Source organism: Magnolia sinica, chromosome 1 (assembly GCF_029962835.1).
Source record: "Magnolia sinica isolate HGM2019 chromosome 1, MsV1, whole genome shotgun sequence".
NCBI lineage: Eukaryota > Viridiplantae > Streptophyta > Magnoliopsida > Magnoliales > Magnoliaceae > Magnolia > Magnolia sinica.
In genome coordinates, this window is record NC_080573.1 from 7218318 (window position 1) to 7242242 (window position 23925).

The window sequence follows — 23925 nt, forward strand, 5'->3', positions numbered from 1 at the left end:
CCTGGTGCTGCACACCAGATGAATGGATTGGATCGAAAACTTTCCCAGTGATGGCCCACAATTAAACGTATGGTTGGCATCTTCTACCCATGGTTACATCACACATGTGACCCACTTCAGTTGTTTGTTAGACTGATTTTTGGCACCAATGACCAGGGCCTAACATCGAGTAGCATTTGATGGACGGATTGGATGTCACAGGCACAACATACTTGCCCCATGGAGCCTGGGTGTTTCACCTGCTGCCTACAATCGAGGACTCGAGTCCAAGAATTGCCGGGATAAGAATGGATTGGCATGGCTACTTGAATTTTGTAAAGGCGGTTGGTGATGGAACGGCCTCTTTCTTTCTTTTACAAGTAACTTTACCAAAAAGAAATATTCCATACGGTCACAAGTTTATTGGAAGCGGATTAGCAGTGACCGTGGACACGTAGAGATGACAGTGACCGGGCCTGTGTGGGGTCCACATAGTTGTCCATGACAAATCCACTACGTCCATCTGTTTTGAATGACCATGATATGATACGATTCTAAAAATCAGGCAGATCCAAAACTCATATGGGCTACACCAAACGAAAAAGTGGGAACCGAAACCTCCACCGTTGAAACATTCCTTGAGCTCACTATGATGTTTATATGCCATCCAAACCGTTCATACGGTTATGACCACTCAGATAAACTGTAAACAGAAATATCATCCTAATACAAAACTTCTGTCAACCCCAGGCGTTCAATCCCCGGTATCGTCCACATGAGTATTATGGTCTTGCAAAGCAGATTGACAGAATGGATTTGTCACAGACGTCTATATGGGCCCCACACAGTCCTGATCACAAGAATATCTCTGCCTGGGTCACAGGCAATCAGCTTGGAAGTTTATCAGAGACATGATACCCTAGATTTAGGGGTGGCGATGTGTTTTGGCTGGGTCGGGGTCAGCTCATGCCCGACCCATTTACTAAACTGACCAAGAATTGTAAGGCAAAAAACCCGAATTCATGATCCATTTATTCACTTCTAATGGGACGCAACCCGTGTAACATTTATCAAGCCTGACCAGATCTAACCTGACCCATTTATCTCTAAATGGGTCGCGTCAAGCTAGACCAACCTACTATGACCCAATTATCAGTTTTAAAAATAAAATATGAGGCCAATGCCATGCACTGCGTTACCCAGCCAATACATAAAAAAATAAAAATAAAAATAAAAAAAATCATCTATGCTTTTTATCTTTATTGTGTTTGGGATTTCGTCGGTACAGGTCTGATTGGGTCATCTAGCCCATTCCATTGATAACCTATATGGGTAGGTTCGATTGAGTAGGGTTCAACCAAGGCTGAACCATGTACTCAATCCGTTCACATTTCTTGCTTGAACTTGACCTGTTGCCAATTTATTTATTTATTTATTTTCGGAAGAGGAAATGAATATATTATATGTGAAGAAGCATTACGAAATTTTGGGTGGCCCCAAGACAAAAAGAAAAAAGGTCTGGGCCGCTTATCATATCCATATATAAAAAAGAGAAACAAAAATTCCCCCTATTCAAAGACATGATCAAACATTAGCCTCTCTAATCGCACCCGAATCAACCTTATCTAAAATATATATACCTCTAATATAGCGAATTAAGTAAATCATTAATATACCTGAATAAATCATTCCCTTGAATCGTTGCCCCGTCCCTAGCCAGCCCGTGATCTGCTGGCCCATTTTAGCTAGGCCAGAACCTACCTCAAAAGCTGGTTGGGCCAATTGGCCTACTAAGTAACTGACACAAAGAAGAACATAAAGAGATAAATAGAGAGATTACCGGCTTTCTCAAGTGATAAAAACCTTGAATCCACGAGAATATCTTATTGAATCCGTAAAAATAAAGAGATAAAACTTAATGTAATTTTTTATTCAAACAATGTATAATTATTTTTTATTATTCCATTACATCACTAATAAATAAGAAAGAATAAACTCTAATTCGTAATTACCAAAAATAAATAAATAATCCTAACCGTAATCAAGAGTCCTAATTCAACTAAAATAAAATTTATCCAAAATAATAAATTTGGACAAAATAAAAAATCTAGATAAATCTTACTAAATGAATCCTAGCACGAATATGAACAATTAAAAAATAAAATAAAATCCTTAAACTCTAAAAACAAGTAAACATGACAAAAATCAAAATTACTAATAACAATATATATATTAATTTTCTTTTTAAAAATAACTATGCACATTTTCTTGCAAAATGAACTGATGCGACCTGCTAGAGTCTGTTTACTTCAGATGGCTTGTTACAGTAAAGATTATTGGGTTGTGTGTCCCGTAACAATACCTGATCAAAAGTCATGACCAAATTACAGTTCACCTTTTTCTGGTGGACCCATGCTAAGAATGTGCCTGTGCCAGGTCCTAGCTACGTCACTAACCCAACCTATTCCCTCCCCTAACAGACTGAAAGAACCATACTATGGTAGAGCCACCTCTCTACGTTGCTGGTTATCCAGCAATCTAAAGCGTACGTCCAACTAGGGAACCTCACTCATCGGAAGATATATAGATGAGCTTCCAAAAGTCACACTCATCGGAAGAACATAGCCATTAGTTATCTTTACTTTCAAGCACTTAATGTTGAACAGTTTTGGTTTCTCTCCGGTCTATTGAAGGGCACTGTTTAGACGGTTATGATCATTTGATCTATGAATATTTGAATCAATTTCCATACATAGTGGGTCTAATCAGATGGACAATTTGCCATCTAATTTAGAAAGATGGATCTACTATCATGTCGACTGTATCATCTCCCTTTTGTTAAGTGGGTCCATGGTTTAGTGGGTTCTAGGACCCACCATTGATAGATTGTGGCCAAAGAAACTCCCTGATGCAACATTACTGACCCTTCTATCACGTACATAAGGGTCTCCATTTCCAAAAGAAAAGCTGAGATTGGACAACCAAGGTCATATGATGTTTCATTCATCAGTGGAATGCCACGGAGTTCTATGGTAATATTTCACAATGCCGTTTTCATTAATCCGAGCATAGCATTCCAATGTTCAAGCACTACAAGAGTTGTGAGATTTCTAAGCTATCATGATGAATTTACAGTACTTTTTAAACCTTTAATTCTTTAAATAACATATCACTATTTATTTTTTGATTTAGACATATATTTCTGAGAAAGAGCTGGTTGCACAAACTTTCATAGCAAAGATAGACCAAAGAAGAACTGACTGAAGGTGGAAGTGATCCAGACTGTCAAAACCTTAAATTAGTAGTATCTCGCAAATTAGGGTGAGTTTTGACATATTACATATGATTTTGGGTAGAAGAACCTACTTAAGCCAGCCAACCCCGCTGTGCTGGCTGTGCATGCCAGATTTGCGAGATTCCATTAGGTTGATGTTTAAAAGTCTTGTTTAATTTTGTTTTTACTATAAATAGTAAGTTTTAGTTCGAGAATAACTTTTGATCATTTGAGTTGTAGAAGTCGTGCCCAACATGAAAAAGGCTTAGAAAAGTTAGGAGAATAATTAGGTCAAATTGGACACTTACTATTTTTTACCGAAAATCATAAAGTCTAATAGGAAAAGAGGCCATCTATAAATAGTAAGATTACTATTTATAGTAAGTCACATTTTTAGGGTGTTTGAGTTGGAGTCTAAGTCTAAAACTCTATCCTAAGTTTGAGTTCTTTATTTAAAAAGTTGTAATATCATTTTTTTTATATCATCAATTAAATTATTTCGAATTTATTAGGAATTAGTCATGCTTTTATCCCTCGTAGATTCAACGAAGCTCTGTGAGGAGTCCAGAAAGCCTTGTGGATTCAGAGTAGTTATCCCATAAGGAAGACAATGATCGACCTCATCACGTCCTTCCCCACGTTAAGTGGTATTAAAGCGAGGACTTCCCTTGGACCAATGACAACTAACAATGGAATGAACTACAATCATGTATATGGTAATTTGGGAACTCATTATCTATTGGAAAGAATAGAAACTTTCCATCTAGAGAGTTAATTGACCATGTAAGGGTTTCAGGCAACCTTTAATTGTATTGCGGATATGTTAATTCGATCCCGAGCCCAAGGCGATGTTTAGTTGCCTGTGATCACTATGCTACACAACCCCATTTTTCGTAAAGAGCTTCCAGAGGCAAATTGTAGGGTTATCTCAAATGAGTTAAACTCCAACGACAAAGACATTGGTGGTGTCGTTGCCCGATGGTCGATTTGTGATGACAATCGACTATATCATGCTGAAAGAGACTATTGAGGTAAGGTCGAGGTTCTCAATTTTAATAGCTTATTGTGAATAGAAGACTTCCTCGTTTGGTTAGTCTAAATAGAGCGATTAGACATGCCGGAAGAAAAGAAATTGAAGTTGATTGCGTACAAATTGAAATTCGGTGCTTTTTCATGGTTGGAGAAATTACAGCTCTCACATGCCTGACAAAATAAGGTGCCCATCCGATCATGAACGAGGATGGGAAGCCTTCTTCAATCATGATTCCTCCCTAGTGATTAGGAGCATGTGTTGTTCTAACAATACTAAAATTACCAGTAGGGGAATTAAACCATCATAGATTACATTGATGAATTCCAGTGATTTTTAACGTGGAATGATTTCTTAAAGATTGAATCGCAGAAGGTAGTGCGATTCATAGGTAGTTTACGACCGATAATTTAGGATTGAGTTCATATGCACTTAGTTACAACCATGGATGAAGTGGTTTAGTTGGCAGGTAGGGCGGAAACCTAACTTGCAAGATCTCTTACTTGGCCTTATCCTTCGAGTCGGGTGCCTATGAAGGGTTGCATACAGGATTCATGCTGGGCGTCTTCAACCTCATACAACCACAAAATGTGACATGAAGAGCGATCCATGTAGGCCTTAGCATGCGACGCCCACAAATGAGGGTCCAAGCAGAATTCTAAATCCTTATGGTTGGCCAAGGCCGGACTAATATTGTTTTCACTGTGGCCAACCAGACCACTATTCCAATGCCCTCAATGCCCCACAATCCACTTGGCTATTAAAGGGGGAACTTAAGGTAAGACAGTGGAAGAGGACCCTGAATTTGATAAGAATAAATAATCCACTGAAGGAGCTGACGACGAAGAATGGTTGGCCGAGGATCATGGCGAATCCTTGGTCTTGAGGCAATTATTGTACACTCCAAGGAAGGAGGTGCACCCACAATGGCATAATATATTTTGCACGCAGTGTACTGTCAACAACGACGTCTATGATGTAATCATATACAATGACAGTAGCGAGAACATCATCTCAAAGGTTATAGTCGACACGTTATGACTACTTACAACAAAGTGTCATTCTCCTTACTTGATTGGTTGGATAAAAAAAGGTGAACGAGATCAAGGTAATTGAATAATAATTGAGGTTTCAGTCCATGCCCGAGTGGTAGACTCCGAGAACTCTCAACACGAGGTCTTGGGTTCGAAACCCATATGTGGTGAAATCCTACTATAGCGTGTGTGGGTGTGTGGCGAGTGCGTGTGTAAAAAAAAGGGTAATTGAATAATACTCTATCTCATTTTCAATTGGTAGGAATTATAACGACTAAGTACTTTTTGACTTGGTCGAGATGGAAGCATGCTAAATATTGCTCAATTGACTATGGTAATCGGACCGTGATACGACTCACCGAGGATGAAACAATGTCTATGTCTTCATTAAGGGCGGTCGTAAAACGATACTTGCCCCTATGGCACCAGAGAACCACCTCGAAGCTTCTAAAGTGGAGGGAAGCTCCCTTCTGACCATTCAGAATTTTGTATAGGAATCCAATGAAACTGTTAAATGTACGCCATGGTGGTAAATGACGAGGAATCTAAGCCCTTAAACATTCCTCTAATTTTAAGACTATTGCTAAATGAATTCAAAGAAATCTTACTTGAAGAGTTAATTGATTGATTGCCTCTTATGCAGACATGCAATATCACATAGGCCCCATCCCTGGGGTTGGCTTACCTAATTGCTCGTACTATCGGATGAGTTTGAAAGAGTGTGAGATATTTCAGGGGCATGTGAATGAATTGATTCGTAAGGGTCTTCTAAGAGAGAACATGAGCTCATAAGCGATGCCAGCTTTATTAATGCTGAAGAAATATTGGAGTTGACGTATATGTACTGATAAGCGGGCAATTAATAAGATCACCATTAAATATCGGTTCCTGATACCTTGGTTGGACGATATACTTGATATGATAGAAGGTGCTAAGGTGTTTTCTAAACTAAATTTGAGGAGCGGGTACTATTAGATTAGTATCTGACTCGGTGATGAGTGAAAAATAACATGCAAGACCAATGAATGGTTGTATAATTGTCTAGTTATGCCCTTCGGTCTATCGAGCACACCGAGTATTTTTATTCGTCTAATGAATTAAATGTTGAAGCTATTTATTGGCCGGTTTGTGGTAGTATATTTTGATAATGTCCTGATATATAGTCAGGATTAGACAGAGCACATAGAACATCTCAAGCAAGTGCTACAGGTTCTGCCAGTTAACAAGTTGTACCTCATCTTGAAGAAGTCATGCCCAACATAAAATTGACTTAGAAAAATTAGAAGAATAATGTGGTTGGATCAAATTGGTCATTTACTATTTTTCGTCGAAAATCATAAAGTCCAATAGAAATAGAGGCATTCTATAAATAGTAAGGTTACTATTTATAGTAAGTCACATTTTAAGGGTATTTGAGTTGGAGTCTAGTCTAAATCTCCGTCCTAAGTTTGAGTTCCTTATTTTAAAAGTTGTAATTTCATTTTTTATCATCAATTAAAATGATTTCAAATTTATTAGCAATTAGACCTTTTATCCCTCCAGAATTTGAGGAAGCTCTTTGAGGAGACCAGAGAGTTCTATAGATTTGGGGTAGTTATCCAACCTTGTTACGTCCCTCCCTGCATCAATTTCACATGGAACTAGTTGTAGATGAGAAATTCATACAACTAATTGGGTGTGGTGTCACCATCATGTGTGCATGGCATACAACCGGTTGAGCATGGTCACGCCACCTGGAAAATGACAATTCAGAAATTGAGCCATTCTAACCATCAGGTGGGCCCGCACGATGAATTAGGTGGTTGTCCGTTGGTTTCCATGGTGTGGCTGATCTCATTGTTGGATCTTGCCTGATTTTTGCCGCATGTAGTTTTCATGGAGGGTGAACGTAATTGGCGAGTTAGATGTCATACACAAAGTTTTTTTATAGAAAGAGAATTTCATTGAAAAAAGGGGAGAATATACAACGGTACTCACAATTAGGGCAGGCCTAGGACAAAAAACCCAAACAACCCACCTTATTTATTTATGAACGAGGGTTTGTTTTTTTTTTTTTTTTTTTTTCTTTTACCGTGGTATTTGTTATTCTTATTATTATTTAGGCCACAAGCAGTAGGCTGATCACTATACAAGCACAAATGCCCCACTAGTACTACAAATGGTTGCTTTGTGAAAAGTTGGTCCTTGTTAAATGTGTTCTTGAGAATCTTCGACAATGGACATTCGTCTTCTTTAAATGTGTTCATGAGAATCTTGGACAATGGACATTCCACGTAAGGAAGATTGGGATCTGCTAGTGTATGATGAAAAAATTGATAAAAAACTGACGGGAGCGTAGCACCTACCTTTGGAGGTACACATTTTTATATAATTTGATTGTCTGCCACATGTTGTTCGGATATATTACATTAGATTCTAAATTAAATTAGTTCAGATCTTACATTATCTAAACAAATTTTAGGATAATGTAGGATCTAAACTAGTCTGATACAGGATCTAATGTAATCTATCCTATCACCATATACATGGAATACTTGTAGGATGATCCAAATGAGGCATTGTGTTCTTAGCTTAATAAAATTTGGCTTTGATTGTGATGGTGTAATGTTACGTGGAAGAGGTCCCTGATGTTATGTATTTGAGTGCATGTCTTCTATCTTTGATGCTTCTATTGGATACCATTCCTTTTTGTGATGTTAGGGTTGTTTCTGAGTAAGCCTGTCAACAGGCCAGGAGGCCCAGATTTTGAGCTCTTTGGGCTGAGCCGGACGGCCACCCCTATTCAAACACTACCAAAAAAACGGGCAAAGCCGACGGACTTTGGGGGGTTTTAGCTACGGCTAATATCCGTCGGTATCACCGACGGCTTTTAGCCGTCGGTGAAAATCGATAATCCGTCGGGGAAACTTCAATTTTGGATGGTGGACGTCCAACCGTCTACCGTTTTCCCATTTTGTGGTCGCCGTGAGACTTTTTTAATTCTCATTTTTGGTGGCGTAGCCCAAAATGATGTTGTGAAATGTATGGACGGCGTGGATGAAGTATATCCATCATGGTGGGGCCCATAGATCCCTCCCCTTTCCAAAGGTATGTTTACCGTTTTTTGCTTTCTGTAAAAACTGTGAGTTTTAAGCAGAATTTAAAATAGTGGTGATTCCTTTATAAAAATAATGGTAATTATATAGAGTTATCCAGACCATTCAAATAATCCGTTTGGTTGTAAGTGATTAATATTTATAATTTGTTATGTAATATAATTTTAGGCATGCAGAAAATGGTCCCTCTTGCATGTACGACTATTAATAGGCGTTTTGTTATAAACAGTGGTAGACGCACAGAATATCGGATTTGAACTGTTTATCCGATTTAGAAGAGGAATTCCGAAATAACGAGCGCTCATCTGCTCTTTCGCCATTTTCATCGAGCGGGTCCCTCTCAGAGCTCTCTTTTTTCCCATTTCATCGAGCGGGTCCCTCTCAGAGCTCTCTTTTTGCCATTTTCATCGAGCTTTCATTGAGCGGGTCCCTCTCAGAGCTCTCTTTTTGCCATTTTCATCGAGCGGGTCCCTCTCAGAGGTCTCTTTTTGCCATTTTCATCAAGCGGGTCCCTCTTAGAGCTGCTTGCGTTTCTATCTTCTAAATGTGATCCGAATCTCAGCAATGGAAGCGTTAGATCAAAGATTGAAGATCTAAACTGGGATCCATGCGGGAGTTGCTGGGAGATTCACGGACTGATGCGATTCCCCAGTAGGTTTTTGCTTTTCACCCATGGACTTCTTTGATAGGTTTCTAATTTCATCAGGAAGTGGGCTTCCTGACATGGAGGGCTTGTGTTTGAGCTTGTTGGCTGTATTTCTAGCTTAGTGTAGTCTTTTCTCTTTTCAGTTGCTTTTGTTTTTTGTTTTTTGTTGCCTTTTGGCTGTTGTCTAATAAAATCGTCACCTTTCAAAAAAAAAAAAAAACTGTCATGTGGGCCAGAATGTTAGAAAGTAGCAGACAGCGTAGAAAAACATGCCAAGTTTTTTTTTTCCCTGTGACTTTCCATTTGTTTCATAAACTGTGGCCCACATGATCAATTTAGTAGCCTTGAATTTGGGTGAGGGCATCATATCTTGTGGGATCCACCTGATGGTCGACTTGAAATTGGGTGGTGCACATATACATCGAAAACAGGCTGTTAGTTGGCCCCTTTTAACCGTCCACTGTCTTGTACACATGCTGCTTGATGATCAGCAGGCAAAAATATGAGCTACTAAACATTCATCATGGGGCCGGCATGATGAATAGCGTGGAACTACATGTAGGTGCTGTTGTAGGCATGGGTGGGATAGTTATGCATATGCCAATCTGCGGCTAGGAATATTTATCCTCAATGACCTGACTTGAGAAACCTGACTGATGTGTTGGTGTTATTTTATTTTGGTTTGCAGGTGAATCTTGCCTTCTGCTAAACTGGTGAACCCTGAACTAGTGGCACGGTCAGAACCAGTTGCTGAGTTGCTTGATTTGGATCTGAAAGAGTAAGTGACTTCACTTGTGCTCCTGGATAGTGTTGCTAGACTTTTGGTGCCATGTACAAAGCAATTTAAATTGCTAAAACCTTCAGAATCTCTCTCAACTTGTTTACCCAGAGGCCAGAGCTTCTATGTGAATAACCAAAACTCTGTGACCTCACCTTTTTGCACCATTGTTTACTTTACTTTTGATTTGATGGAACATGGGCTTTTCCATCTTTGGGAAATTGGGTCTCTCTGTAGATGTGGTTGCAACTAGTGAAGTCAGTATTTTGTTGGCATTGGATCCCTCAAAGAATTTGCACAAAGAATCAATTCAATAGCAGGCAAGCATAGGAGCTTAAGATCGTGACATTTCATTGAGCTGGTTACGTTCTGTCATCACTTATTGCTGTGTCCAGCATTTGGTATATTTGCATTCTGTGAATAGATTCCGGCGCCGATGCTGTAATTCACTAGTATGCAGCCAAGTTTGCTATCATTAGCTAAATATAGCTGTGAGGTTTGTTGAATGAGGAAAATATGCAGGCCTCACCATGGATGGCCCATGGGATAAAAATCCGTACAGATTGGGAGATCCAAGAACTATGTTATTTGGCCCTTTTTGTGGTTGAATGTGAAGGATAGTAGTAATTCTTTCTTGACTGCCTATTTGTTGGCAACTACTACAAGGGTTGGGATTTCTCCAATCTGGGAGATTTGCTGAATGGGACATCCATAGTGCAGCCCCGGATTTCGACTATTGGGATCAATGAACTAGGGACCACATTTTAGCACTCTTACAATCTGAAAACTTGAAACAGTTTTGCAACACTCAGCCTGCCACTTCAGAAATGTTGTAATCTTAATGTTGTTTCAACCATGTGTCTTTTCCTTTGGGATTAGATTGCTACAGTATGAGGATGTATTAGATGTTAAACGCCGAATACGGAATTAGTTATTCAACCTTTAATCACCACACACATGGTAGGCATATAAAAGATTCTGAATCTTGACTGTTCATCTTTTTTAGAATATGTGTAAATTTATTTTTATTTTTATTTTTTTGAGTAGGCAACAACATAGCCATTAGCCAGAGCATGGCATTTGTGTAGGAAGGTGGACAACCATGGAAAAGAAAATGATTTCCCCTGATATGATAGTTTCCCTGTTTGGGAAACCAAAAAAAAGGGGGTAATCAATTTTGTTTCCTAGATTTTATAAAAAAAATGAGTAAAATCATTTCCACACACAAGCGAAAAAAGAAAAAAAGAAACCATTAAATGTAGATTTTCAAATGTCATATTGACTTAGGGAAACATCAAGGAAACATGGAAAAAATGGTGGAATTTTTCAATGATAGTTTAGGAGATGCTAACATACACATTTGCATATTTAAGAGTCGAATAATAGCAAAAAATAAGTAAATTTGTATATTTAGGGATCAAATGATAAATTTCCCTTTAATGGGGGGAGTAAAAGCATGCGTCTTTGATTCGAGGAAACATTGGGGAAACATGGGAAAATTGGTGGATCCATCCATACATCCAACGATGCATGCACATGCATAGATACAAACACACATTCATGATCAATCCATCCATCCATACAATCATTCATGCATGCATGCATGCATACAATGACACATACATATGTATACACATGCATGATCCATTCTTTTCTATGGTTAGCATGAATTTTATTTAAAGAAAAAGAAGAAAAATATCATACAACATCCATCAAGTAAATGGAGAAGAATGCCTAGATGAACATAGTTGAGATGCACCTTATTTTGCTACCCTATTTGCCTGATCATTAGCCTCCCAGGGAATGAGGTTAAATTTGGTGCTTACCTAAGCTAACAATTCTCTAATCTGCTTTGGCTGTTCTTCTTTTTTCTTTCATGCCAAGGAAATTGCACTCCTTGAATCACCTTCTACAATCAGTTGATGGTTCTCAATCATTCTCCTGATGTGTTTAACGAATTATCCTTTCTCTTCAACATATTAGTAGAGTTTGACTCTTTTATTGGCAAAAAAAAATTCTGCTAACAAAACTTCTAGAAATATAATTTTCCAGTGTTAAAGAGAGGGCAACTTGGACGACCAAGCCGCTTTTTTTTCCTTGGGTTCAAATAAGAACCCATATTGAGTTACAAAAAGGAAAAAAGGTAAATCAAGAAAGGGAAATGCAAATATGGTACCCAAAAACCTTTAGGGGTTATAATTATTCTTCGACATCATGGTTTTGTTTGATACTTGGAAATTGTAACAAGGTTTTCCTAATATCTGTTCACATGTTAACACAGACAGCTCTCCTTTTTTCTGGTATATGGTACACATGTATTTGATTATTTCCATTTAACATTCGTCAATAATAAGACTTGGATGATTTGTTAAGTGGACAATTTGAGTTGATCTTTTAACATTTCCATACAAAACAACCAAACAATGGAATTAGTATTGGAAACTGTTAAATGTAAATTTTCACTTGTTATATAATTTGAGTTGACCTTTTGACACTTTCATAGAAAACAACCAAACAATGAAATTATTGATAGATTTTGCAATTTTCTATTTCTTGAAGATTTCATAGGGGTTTTCAACATCCATATTTTGAATTCTCTCTACCTAAACAGGTTTGGATAAACCAGTTTTCCCCAGTTGGTATTTAAAATTTTACTTCCTTTTGGAAGGCTGACTTGGGTCCCTTGGGGTCTTTTCCATAGTAGAGGTTTTCAAATCATTGTACCAACAACATGTGATCTTATAAAAGGCTAGTTTGCCCTTTCTATTTTCCTTCATTAAAGTCCATGTGCATTGGTTGAAACTAAAAGGGAAATGCTTTGCTAGAGGGATTCATCCAAACTTTCTCACTGGGTAGGATGGTAAAAGGGAAAAATATCAATGGACCTCATTTAAATGCATGGTTCTTAAATCATAGAGGGACTTTTTGGCATCAAATCTTATTTCAATCATGACATGTACATTTATATTGCCGAAAAACAAGTTCATTCAAGAAATTCATGCTAAGGGAGAGAACCCTTCCTCCAAGAGTATTACATCCTATTTTTGTTTGAGGCCTTTTGTTTTAAGGTGTCTAAGATGTAGTGGTTTTCTTATTTCTTATTTCTTTTTTCTTTTTTATTTTTTACAGGGGTTGTCGGCTGGATTGCTTAGGCAAGCTACATACACAATAGCACGACTTGGGTCATTTAGGTGAAGCTCTTACACATGAAGTACAAATATGTTAGATTGTGTATGGTGTTTTTGAGATAAATATGTTTTCTTGGTGCTAACTTCTTTAAAAAAAAGAAATCATCCCTAATTCTTTTCTTTTTAGTGTAGTGGTCAACTTATTTCAAATATTAATGATGCATTTTGACAACGTAATGGATTCTGTGGTGCATTAAATGCTTCCATAGAATGCTAAATGCCATTTTAATCAAATCAACCATATATCTGTGATGTTTTGATATAGCTTGAATTGAAAGATGGTGCTTGTTTTGTTTCAGGAATATAATCTTATTTGTTAGACGTTCACTTCTCTTGCTGCAGATAAGAACTTGCTTCATCAGGTATAATTTGTATTAATTCAACTTATAACTCCTCAGAACCCGCTCTGCTGTAAGATATTACAGTGTATGACGGTTCCCAGTAGGTTAAGTTGTAAGTTGTTACATAAAGTTGGTTGGATATCTTTTATTTTTATAAATGTTGTCAATAGTTAGTTGGATGATGAATTAGGTGTATAAATGTGTGCTTACCTACTGTCTTGCTTAATTTATATTTATATTTCTTCATTTATATTCTTTTGTATTAATTCAACTTGTAACTCCTCAGAACCCGCTCTGCTGTAAGATATTACGGTGCATGACGGTTCCCAGTAGGTTAAGTTGCAAGTTGTTACATAAGGTTGGTTGAATATCTTTTATTTTTATAAATGTTGTCAATAGTTAGTTGGATGATAAATTAGGTGTATAAATGTGTGCCTACCTACAGGTGATATCCAATGGACTCTAGGGAGTGGATTACTCTACATTACCCGGACCCACAATTTATAGATGGTATGATGAGCTTTGTGAAGTTTGTAAAAGAACATCTTCCTGGTAGAGAAACAATTCATTGTCCATGTACCAGATGTAGATGTTTACGTTTACCTTGCACAATCGATGATGTGGTGATAGATCTGATTAAATATGGATTTAATCCAACATATAGGGTGTGGAACATGCACGGTGAGCCTGAATCACCCAAGTGTACCGAACGCACTTCTCACCAATATCATAGTGTGGCAGACATAAATAACATTGTCAATGCGGTTGTTGAAGACCTCGGTTGTAATAACCTTGACCAAGTTATTCAAGATGAACCCAATGTAGCCCTCGAAGCTGAAGACATTGTCGGAGATGCTTCAACCAATGAGTTTGAAGCAAATGTACGAGATGCGATGACTGAGCTCTATCCTGGTTGTCACAATTTCACTGTGCTAACTTTCATTGTACAACTTTTTAAATTAAAGGTGAACCATGGATGGAGTGAACAAAGCTTTACGGCTCTTCTTCAACTACTCCAGAATGTCTTGCCATCCGATAATAAGACCCCAACTAATACCTACCAAGCGAAGAAGATCATTACAAAGTTGGGTCTTGATTACCAGAAGATTCATGCATGTCCAAATGATTGCATGTTATACTGGAGAGAGCATGAGACGAAGATTAGTTGTCCAAACTGTGGTACTTCTAGGTATAAGACCCATGTTAATTCCAAGTTGAAACGAGCTAAAGTACCTGCTAAGGTGCTAAGGTATTTTCCATTAACACCAAGGCTACAAAGAATGTACAGTGTGCCATGGGTGGCAAAGGAGATGACCTGGCACTCAACTAGAAAAATGCAGAGTGGAAAGATGGGGCATCCGGTGGACTCCAACACATGGAAGTTTCTTGACAACAAGTATAGGGATTTTTCAGTAGAGTCTCGCAATGTTTGATTAGGTCTAGCTACAGATGGGTTTAACCCCTTTGGCACTCTCAGCACGTCGTACAGTTCCTGGCCTGTTATGTGTGTGACGTATAACCTTCCACCAAAGTTATGTATGAAACCGCAGTTTACTATGCTCACTTTGCTCATTGAGGGACCACGACAGCCCGGGAAGGATATCGATGTTTATTTGGAGCCATTGATTGATGAGTTACAAGACTTGTGGCGGAAAGGGATCATGACATTTGACGCATACCATGGAAACATGTTCAACATGCGTGCCATCTTGTTGTGGACAATTCATGACTTTCCTGCATATGGTAATGTTTCTGGTTGTAGGACTAAGGGTAAGTATGGTTGTCCTGCATGTGGTCCCCACACAGATTCCTTACGATTACACCATGGAAAGAAACACGTTTATATGGGTCACAGACGGTGGTTGCCTCTAAACGATAAAGCCAGAAAAGATACAAGTGCAGGAACCTTCAATAAGAAGGGGGAGTTACGACCACAACCGATTCGTCTGACTGGGGTTGAGGTGGAAAGCATCATTTCGAAACTAAATGTGCAGTGGGGTAAGATCGGAAAGAGGAAACAAAGTGGTACAGGAGGACGGGAACAAAATGATGATGCAGAATCAACATGCTTCTTGAAGCGATCCATATTATACGATCTGGAGTACTGGAAGGATATTCCCGTACGCCATAACCTTGATGTTATGCACATTGAGAAGAATGTATGTGAAATCCTTATTGCACTAATGTTGAACACAACGGGCAAAACCAAGGATGACGCTAACGCACGCAGAGACTTGAAGCGGCTAGGAATTAAGAAGCGTTTATGGTTAGAAAATACTGATGGCAAAGTGATTCAAAAACGAGGTCCTTTCTTCCTTCGAAAAGAAGAAAAAAAACATTTCATCCAGACTTTACGTGAGCTTCGTGTTCCGGTTGGTTTTAGTGGGAATTGGAAGAACATCGTAAAGGAAGATAGTGTTGATTTAAAGGGAATGAAGTCTCATGATTACCACGTATTGATGCAACATCTGCTTCCAATTTTGATCCAACATGCATTCAAGGATAATAAGCCTATGCGCACTATAATTAGAAGCTTCAGTACATTTTTCAATGCCCTATGCTCGCGAATCATAGATATTGAAATGTTAATGGCTCTCGAGAAGGGCATGGCTAGGACTTTATGTGAGCTTGAGATTACATGTCCTCCTTCAATTTTTGTTGTGATGATGCATCTGCCTATCCACTTGGCTTACGAGGCTCGCGTATGTGGTCCTGTTTACTATCGATGGATGTATCCATTCGAAAGGTATAATATGATTTTAATATGAATAAACTGATCCAACATCTGCAATTACATTTTCTAATGTGTTATTAACTCTTTTAGGTTCATGAAGACGTTTAAGGCGTACGTCCGCAATATGACACGACCTGAAGGTTGTATAGCAGAACGATACATTCAAGAGGAGACACTTATATACTGCAACCAGTATAGAGGGAAAAATAACACGAGCCTCTTGGAGAAATTGGAAAAGCGGTTAGACGGATCAATTTCATTCATGCCGAAGTTACAAGATATTGTTGACGACTTCGATGTTGACGTGGTTGGCCCAGTTGGCCCTGGTCAAAGTGTCGTTTTAGAAGGTATTGAGTACGAACAGGCTCGCACCTGGGTACTGAAGAGTCATCCTAACTATGAGACATGGCAAGGGTACGAACTGGACTTAGCTTGTATGTATGTCTTTTTTTTTTTTTTAAATTTCAAATTTGATTCAACAACATTGTAACAACATTTATGAAAAAAATTGTCAATTTTGTAACAACCTTCTTAACTTGCAGGAGATATGCAAATTTCTTAAAGCAACGCAATATAGTTGTTGGGACTAGGACTAAGGTGGCGAGTGATGATGAGTTCATACCTTGGTTGAAGAAACAGCTAGACTTGAGTGAATCAAGTAATGAAGTCTTCAGAGATATAGTTAGGGGACCAAAGGCTTTTGCGATGCAGTACAATAAATATTGTATCAATGGTTTCCTCTTCGTCACCAAGGAATACGAAGAGAATAAAATGAACCAGAATAGCGGTGTTAGCACAGAGAGTATGACCACCTTCCGATCTAGTGCTAAGGATAAGAATCCAGTGGATGAATCTGTACCTTATTACGGAGTCCTCCGCAAAATCATCCAACTGGAGTACCGAGAAGGGTACAAGCCAGTTCTACTAAAGTGCGATTGGGTGAAGGTGACGCACCAAGGTGTTTCTTTCGATGCAGTAGGGAATTTGAGACTGGTGAATTTGTCTAATCTTCTCAGTTCAGACCAAGTGGGTGATGAGCCATTTATTCTTGCGGAGCATGCCGTGCAAGTTTTTTATTCTAGAGATCCAAAACATCCTAATTGGCATGTGGTCTTGGAGGTTCCAAGAAAGATTTTCGTTGAAGATGAGACAAGCATTTTATCAGAAACACGGGTTGTAACTGAGGCTGAAGTAGGACCTGATCTCATCGAAGTAGACATGGGTGGCGAGTTGTTATTCAATGACAGTGAAGATATTTGTGTGGTTGTTGAAAAGAAAAAGAAAAGAAAGAGAGCTGGGAAAAAATCCTGATTTGTTGGTTATATTATGCATGTAACGAAACGATTTTGATTTATGCCCTTTTTGATTTTTCTATTATCATATTAATGTGATAGAAAAAATTTATGAATTAATTTACTCGTCTCTTTATTATACTTGGTACTTTGCTATTTGGATAGAAAATTTTATAGTAATTACGTTACAAATTAGATCTTAAAGATGGATCTAGAGGCAGAGCCGCTCGGGGATGCATCCTATAAAGATGCCAGGGGTAATAACATAGCTCTTGTTATCCGTTTAGATTTAACATTTCTTTTAAAATGATCTTTCACTTAGAGGCACTGTCATTGGGCGCAGAGTCGCTAGGGGATGCAGCCCCTGAAGATGCTAGAGGTAATAAGATAGCCTTTCGTAATTGTTTAGATTTAAAATTTCTTCTATATTGGTGATGATGAAACATGTGTGTAGCTATTTTTCTTTTTATGCCAGGGGTAATAACATAGCTCTCGTTAGCTGTTTAGATTTAACAATTCTTTTAAAATGATCTTTCACTCAGAGGCAGAGTCATTCGGCGCAGAGCCGCTAGGGGATGCAGCCCCTGCAGATGCAGACCCTGAAGATGCTAGAGGTAATAAGATAGCTTTCCTTAATTGTCTAGATTTAAAATATCTTTTATATTGGTGATGATGAAACATGTGTAGCTATTTTTCTTTTTATGCCAGGGGTAATAACATAGCTCTCGTTAGCTGTTTAGATTTAACATTTCTTTTAAAATGATCTTTCACTCAGAGGCAGAGTCATTCGGCGGAGAGCCGCTAGGGGATGCAGCCCCTGCAGTTGCAGACCCTGAAGATGTTAGAGGTAATAAGATAGCTTTCCTTAATTGTCTAGATTTAAAATATCTTTTATATTGGTGATGATGAAACATGTGTAGCTATTTTTCTTTTTATGCCAGGGGTAATAACATAGCTCTCGTTAGCTGTTTAGATTTAACATTTTTAGAGGCAGAGGCATTCGGCGGAGAGCCGCTAGGGGATGCAGCCCCTGCAGTTGCAGACCCTGAAGATGTTAGAGGTAATAAGATAGCTTTCCTTAATTGTCTAGATTTAAAATATCTTTTATATTGGTGATGATGAAACATGTGTAGCTATTTTTCTTTTTATGCCAGGGGTAATAACATAGCTCTCGTTAGCTGTTTAGATTTAACATTTCTTTTAAAATGATCTTTCACTCAGAGGCAGAGTCATTCGGCGCAGAGCCGCTAGGGGATGCAGCCCCTGCAGATGCAGACCCTGAAGATGCTAGAGGTAATAAGATAGCTTTCCTTAATTGTCTAGATTTAAAATATCTTTTATATTGGCAATGATGAAACATGTGTAGCTATTTTTCTTTTTATGCAGGCAGGTCTTCATCTTCATCGTCTAAGAAGAGAGGTCCTACCCGAGGTTCAGAATTACATGAGAGGACTTCAGTGAAAAGGGTCATTGGGATTAATGAATTTGGGCAACCGAATATAGGGGATGCAAATCAGATCGCATTCAATTCAAGCATTGGTGTTCTCACCCGTGCACACATTCCGATCACCTACACAGACTTTCGGTTGGTGCCTCCACAATACATTCAGAGGGTCAGTGATATCCTGGCATGTAGTTATGAATTTCAGGATAACCAAGAAGCGTGGTCACCATACATTCGTGATCGCTGTAAGGCTGCTTGGAGAAATTTCAAGAACACTTTGCATGCAAAGTATATTAAGGACAAGGATCCTGCAGTTGTGAAATCTTATCCTGCCCCTATTGGTGTCCCTATTGAGGATTGGATGATCTTCGTGGATTATTGCAATACTGATAAATTCAAGGAATCAAGTGTAAGAAATGCATCCAATCGGGCCAAACAAGTTGGCCCTTCTACACTTGGTCGGCGTAGCATGGCTGCCACACGTCATGAGATGGTACATGTCCTAAACTAACAAAGTTCTACTTTATTTATGCTGATTATTTCAATTTATTAGTTGTTTAATTCCATTATTTATGTGTTTTGGCATGGATGTTATGGGGAAAAGGCAATTGAGAGGAATCTTACTACTGATGCCGAGGTTGGTAGGGCTGAGGTGTACATCCGAGCCCATACAACAAAGGAAAACAAAGTGCAGTTTCCAGAAACCTTTGTAAGTGCAACCCTTGTACATCCTTTCATTATCCATGTGAATTTTAAATGCTTCTTTCCCGCACTATAATTTTTCTTTTGGATGTTATCATAGGAAAAAATAAAATCGATTCAAAGTAGTAATCCCGCATCTCGGATGACCAGTGTAGATGATGCCCTTACACAGGTATATATGCATGTCCTTCAAATACTTGAGTTTATTTAGACTTATGCATTCTCTGATAAATCTAATTGCAATTCTGTTTACAGTCAATTGGGAGTGATAGTAGAGGGCGCATGCGGGGGATAGGTGGAAATGTAGGCAAGATTACATTGAAGAAGACAATGCCTATTGTACATAAGCTCGGCGTGGTGTCGCGGGAACGAGATAATTTGGTAGATAAATTAGATGAAATGCAGAAAAGCCTAGGAGATCTCCACCAGAAGTTTCAATGCTTTGTAGATAAGCAAGGGGAACAAGGGGATGTGGCTCCACCGACAATTCCTCCATTTAAATCTAGTCATGCATCGTCGGTATGTATGCGTTTCTCTAATACTAATTTAAGCTTATGATTATATGCACTTCCATTTAAAAATACTAATGACATGTTATATGTGTACATGTAGCCTGATTTGGTAAATCTTGGCAAGAGATGCGATCTCTGTGATTGGAAGAAACGGGTAATTGCTCGTGGTGAGGTGCATGCAGTGGATCCAAAAACCTGTGTCCATGGAGCAGAAATGGGCGATGGAAATTTTAGTGTTGTCCTGATGGAGATTATAGCTCCGCAATCAGAGCTATGGAAGGAAGATGGTTATCATGATACGCTTGGAGAGGTCGGTGTAGGAGGATTTGTCGTATGGCCCAAGCTATTTCTAACCATCTATCCATGATGTTTATGAATATTAGACATTACAATAACTAACACAATTAACTTTTATTTTTAAACTATACAGTAACATAGACAGATGCATGCATATTATGGAATCGAATGAATTTAACACTCACTTCAGATTACACCCACATATATTGAATGGAATGGATTTAACACCCACATTTATACATTGATATATTTGGTTGGCATTTCAATTTTCAGCCTCCATTTGAGGAATTGAAAGATTTGTAATAATTTTCACTTCTTTAAGTGTAATTTGCACTTGAGAGAGAGAGAGAGAGAGAGAGAGAGAGAGAGAAGTGTAGGGAATTTTCATCATCCATGGCAGCTGTTGCAGAGAATGCGCCACCAGCAGGTGTACAGAAATTACACTTCAAACAGAGTATCATCTGCTGTAGTTACTTCAAGGGTAAATGGTTTTACTCTGGCTATCTTAAAATCATTTAAATAGCAAGATGCTGATGCTAGAGGTACTCTTATTTGCAGGATCTGGTTTTGAGTGTTGCAGGATCATCTGGTGAAGTTGCACTGGCTGGTTCTCACCCCAAAGGTACTATTACATTTTTTTGATGCCTCAATTGCTAAGTACACATTAGGGACTGATCTAGTTTCCGTTGTTGCAGGTTGGTGTAGGTGTCACTTCAAGGGGAGTTAACCAGATAAGTTTATATTTTTCTTTTTGGTTGCATTTGAGTGTCTAATTACCTGCTTGCCTTTTTTCTTTTCTTCTTTCTTTCTTTCTTTTAATTGTAATTCTCTTTAAATGTTTTAGATCAATAAGGGACGTCCCTGTATTCAAGGAACGGTTTCAACATGACAATGAAGGTAAACTTAACTCTAAATATCACCTTTATAATCAGAATTTGTGCTCTTTATTGTCTGTTTCCTCTGGCCAACCTCAGTTTTGAATTTGGCAGCCAGGTGAATCTGAGGGGAGCACATGATAAATGTTTTGAAGGTCACTTACAGAATACGTGGGCCCTGAAGTGAGTCTTGGAGGTCAAGCTTAACTTACAAGCTTTTTTGTGGATCCTGTTTCCATTTCCTACGCCAAAGGCAAACGGGAAAGAAGTCTCCTTTTTTGTTTTCATATTAAATATTATGACTTCGCTTAGTTTAGTTGTTGTAGTTGATTCCTTAATATTGCAGTCAAATCTGACCAGTTACTTTGCTGATACAGGAGATTGATGTACTAACCAAACAACGGGTTGAAGAACTGAAGGAACAAGTGAAGAGCATGCTCTCTGATGTCAATGATTGTTTGCAAGAATTGAATTTAATCAATGAAATTCAACGTCTTGGGGTTGCCTATCACTTTGAAGCAGAGATTAAAGATGCATTACATAAGATGTATGATGCCCATATTAACGGCAATGATGTTAGCGATGATCTTCATGCCACTGCTCTTTGGTTTCGGCTCCTAAGGCAACAAGGGTATAATGTGTCATCTAGTAAGTTTTTTTTGCCAACACTTAATTTCATCATTCTTAGAAATATTGTATACATACATGAGTTTATGTAGATATGTATATATGTGTATGCATTTACTCATTTCATTCTTCTCTGCGTGTACACATGTGTGCACAAATACCATTTTCATGTTTGTACAAATTTTGCTTGACTAGAAGTCCTGATTATGGAAGCTGATTGGCTGGTGTACCACACACCACCGACCTGGCTGGTGTGTTGACATTACCAAGTTCTGTTGGTCGCATCACGAGCTCTGTATTATATCAAAACTGTCAGTCCATTTGGAGAGCTCATCATAACTCTTGAGTCTAAAAATAAGACAGATCCAAAAATCAAGTTGACCACACTGCAAAAAGAAGTGGATGATTGAACATCTGGCATTGAATCCCTTTTGGGTGTCACAGAAGTTTTGGATCAATATGATATTTATTTTTCCTCTTCTTCCTAGGTCTGTGTGACATTATGAATGTATTGAATGGAAAATAAATGCTAAGGTGGGTCCTATGAATGTTTTAATATATTATCCAATTATCAGGTGGACCACACCGAAAATAGCAGTGGGACAATGATTCTCACCGTAAAAACATTCATAAGGCCCACCATAGCATTTATTTTGGGATCATCATCCAAAATGATATCTCCAAATGATGAACAGTGTGGATATAATAAATACATCATTGTGGGGTCATGTAACTTTGATCTCATTTGAACCGTTTTTACACCTAGGGGCGTAAGAGGTCGTCTTTGAGCCACACGTACCCACACCTTTTAGCAGAATGTTTTCCTTCAAACAAGACCAGTGTAATTTGCTTGAGAGTTTTCAACGGCGAGAGTTTAGTCCCCATTGTGTAGTCTGCTTGATCCTTGTATCTAGCTGATTTTTGTTTTTATATCCTAAAATGATGCTAAACAATGGATGGACAGTGTGGATAGGACGCATATATCATGGTGGCCACTCAAAGCTGCTTACTGTTCTAGTTGGAGATGCGCCCATCTGTTTTGTTAGCTTATTTTAGGACATGGGATAAAAAATGAGCAGAATCTAATATTCAAGTGGGCTGAAAAATGTGAGGATTGAACGTCTGCTGATGAAATATTCATGAGGCTGCAGAAGTTTTGAATTAGGGTAATATTTGTGTTCTCATTTCATCTCAATGGAATTGAGGTTATGAACTGTACGTATGGCATTTAAACATCACTGTCGACGAATCCTTACTCTTGCTCGAGGTAGTCTCTCGAGAGTTTGGTTTAAGATTACTTAATCACTTCAGCTTAAAAAGTAGAAACCAAGATAAGTAGTCATGTTTGAAACAAGAGTCATCACTCATGTAAATATGCATTTCTTTTAAGACAGTGATTTGATTTTATCGAAGACAATTGAGTTACATAGGTATTTAATGTATAAGTGGCTATAGGATGAAGGAATGGCAAAATCAGTGTCGGCTTTGAGCAGAATCCTTGCCTATTCAGATAAGACATTTATATTGCATTTTGTGAATATAAATCCCTTTCATGAGAAAAGAAAATGTATGAAATCCCTCCTCAAAAGAAAAAAAAAAAAAAAAAAAAACTGTATTCAATACCTTTAAAAGCCATGACCAATGAAATGTGATTCTTGAATCTTGATACTTTGAGTTAAAAAAATCAAGCTTTTCTAATTATTAGCTTCCTTTTTTGGTTGATCACATTTTGATGCAACTTGGTTATCAAGGCAATGGTTAATCACATTTTGATGCAGTTTGGTTATCTGGAGCATAAATGTGAGCACGCATGGAATCAATTTCAAAATTCTTAATATCTTTTGTTTTGTTTTGTTTTGTTTTTTTTTTTCATATTGGCCATCTCTAGACTATTTTTTTATATGTATAGTAACTCAGTTACTGAAAAATGTAGATCTTTAGCATTGATTAGATAAGTGCTTATATTTTGGTTTAGTGCAGCAAAGATCATGGCTTGTCTACTCACATCTCAAAGGAGGAAAAGATGCAGGAAAATCTAAAGCCGTTGTAGGGTTTTTACAGGTGAAATCTAAACAAC

The 23925-nt window shown here is 38.1% G+C and overlaps 2 protein-coding genes and 1 long non-coding RNA gene across 3 annotated transcripts; all 3 read left to right on the forward strand.

Annotated features, from left to right (window-relative positions):
* Positions 1–9733: 9733 nt before the first annotated feature.
* Positions 9734–13228, forward strand: LOC131238065 (uncharacterized). Its single transcript, XR_009167490.1, has 3 exons — positions 9734–9836; positions 12966–13027; positions 13157–13228. It is a non-coding gene; the product is annotated as an uncharacterized LOC131238065 (long non-coding RNA).
* A 1981-nt stretch (positions 13229–15209) lies between these two features.
* Positions 15210–17410, forward strand: LOC131225949 (uncharacterized). The gene is made up of 3 exons (XM_058221602.1): positions 15210–16111; positions 16190–16513; positions 16642–17410. The coding sequence occupies exons 1-3, from the start codon at positions 15210–15212 to the stop codon at positions 17408–17410; spliced, it is 1995 nt and encodes a 664-aa protein (XP_058077585.1).
* A 186-nt stretch (positions 17411–17596) lies between these two features.
* LOC131226024 (uncharacterized) lies at positions 17597–20530 on the forward strand. Its single transcript, XM_058221712.1, has 11 exons — positions 17597–17648; positions 17714–17770; positions 17934–18005; positions 18167–18238; positions 18380–18451; positions 18613–18684; positions 18778–19328; positions 19440–19544; positions 19638–19709; positions 19793–20056; positions 20150–20530. The coding sequence occupies exons 1-11, from the start codon at positions 17597–17599 to the stop codon at positions 20414–20416; spliced, it is 1656 nt and encodes a 551-aa protein (XP_058077695.1). The 3' UTR covers positions 20417–20530.
* The last annotated feature ends 3395 nt before the right edge of the window (positions 20531–23925 follow it).

Excerpts from the sequence above, each read along its gene's own strand:
- LOC131225949 (XM_058221602.1), top strand. The coding sequence starts at position 15,210 with ATGGGTCACAGACGGTGGTTGCCTCTAAACGATAAAGCCAGAAAAGAT. Across the intron at positions 16,112-16,189 it reads TGGATGTATCCATTCGAAAG|GTTCATGAAGACGTTTAAGG; the intron begins GTATAATATGAT and ends TAACTCTTTTAG. Across the intron at positions 16,514-16,641 it reads AACTATGAGACATGGCAAGG|GAGATATGCAAATTTCTTAA; the intron begins GTACGAACTGGA and ends CTTAACTTGCAG.
- LOC131226024 (XM_058221712.1), top strand. The coding sequence starts at position 17,597 with ATGGATCTAGAGGCAGAGCCGCTCGGGGATGCATCCTATAAAGATGCC. Across the intron at positions 17,649-17,713 it reads ATCCTATAAAGATGCCAGGG|AGGCACTGTCATTGGGCGCA; the intron begins GTAATAACATAG and ends TCTTTCACTTAG. Across the intron at positions 18,239-18,379 it reads AGACCCTGAAGATGTTAGAG|AGGCAGAGGCATTCGGCGGA; the intron begins GTAATAAGATAG and ends TAACATTTTTAG.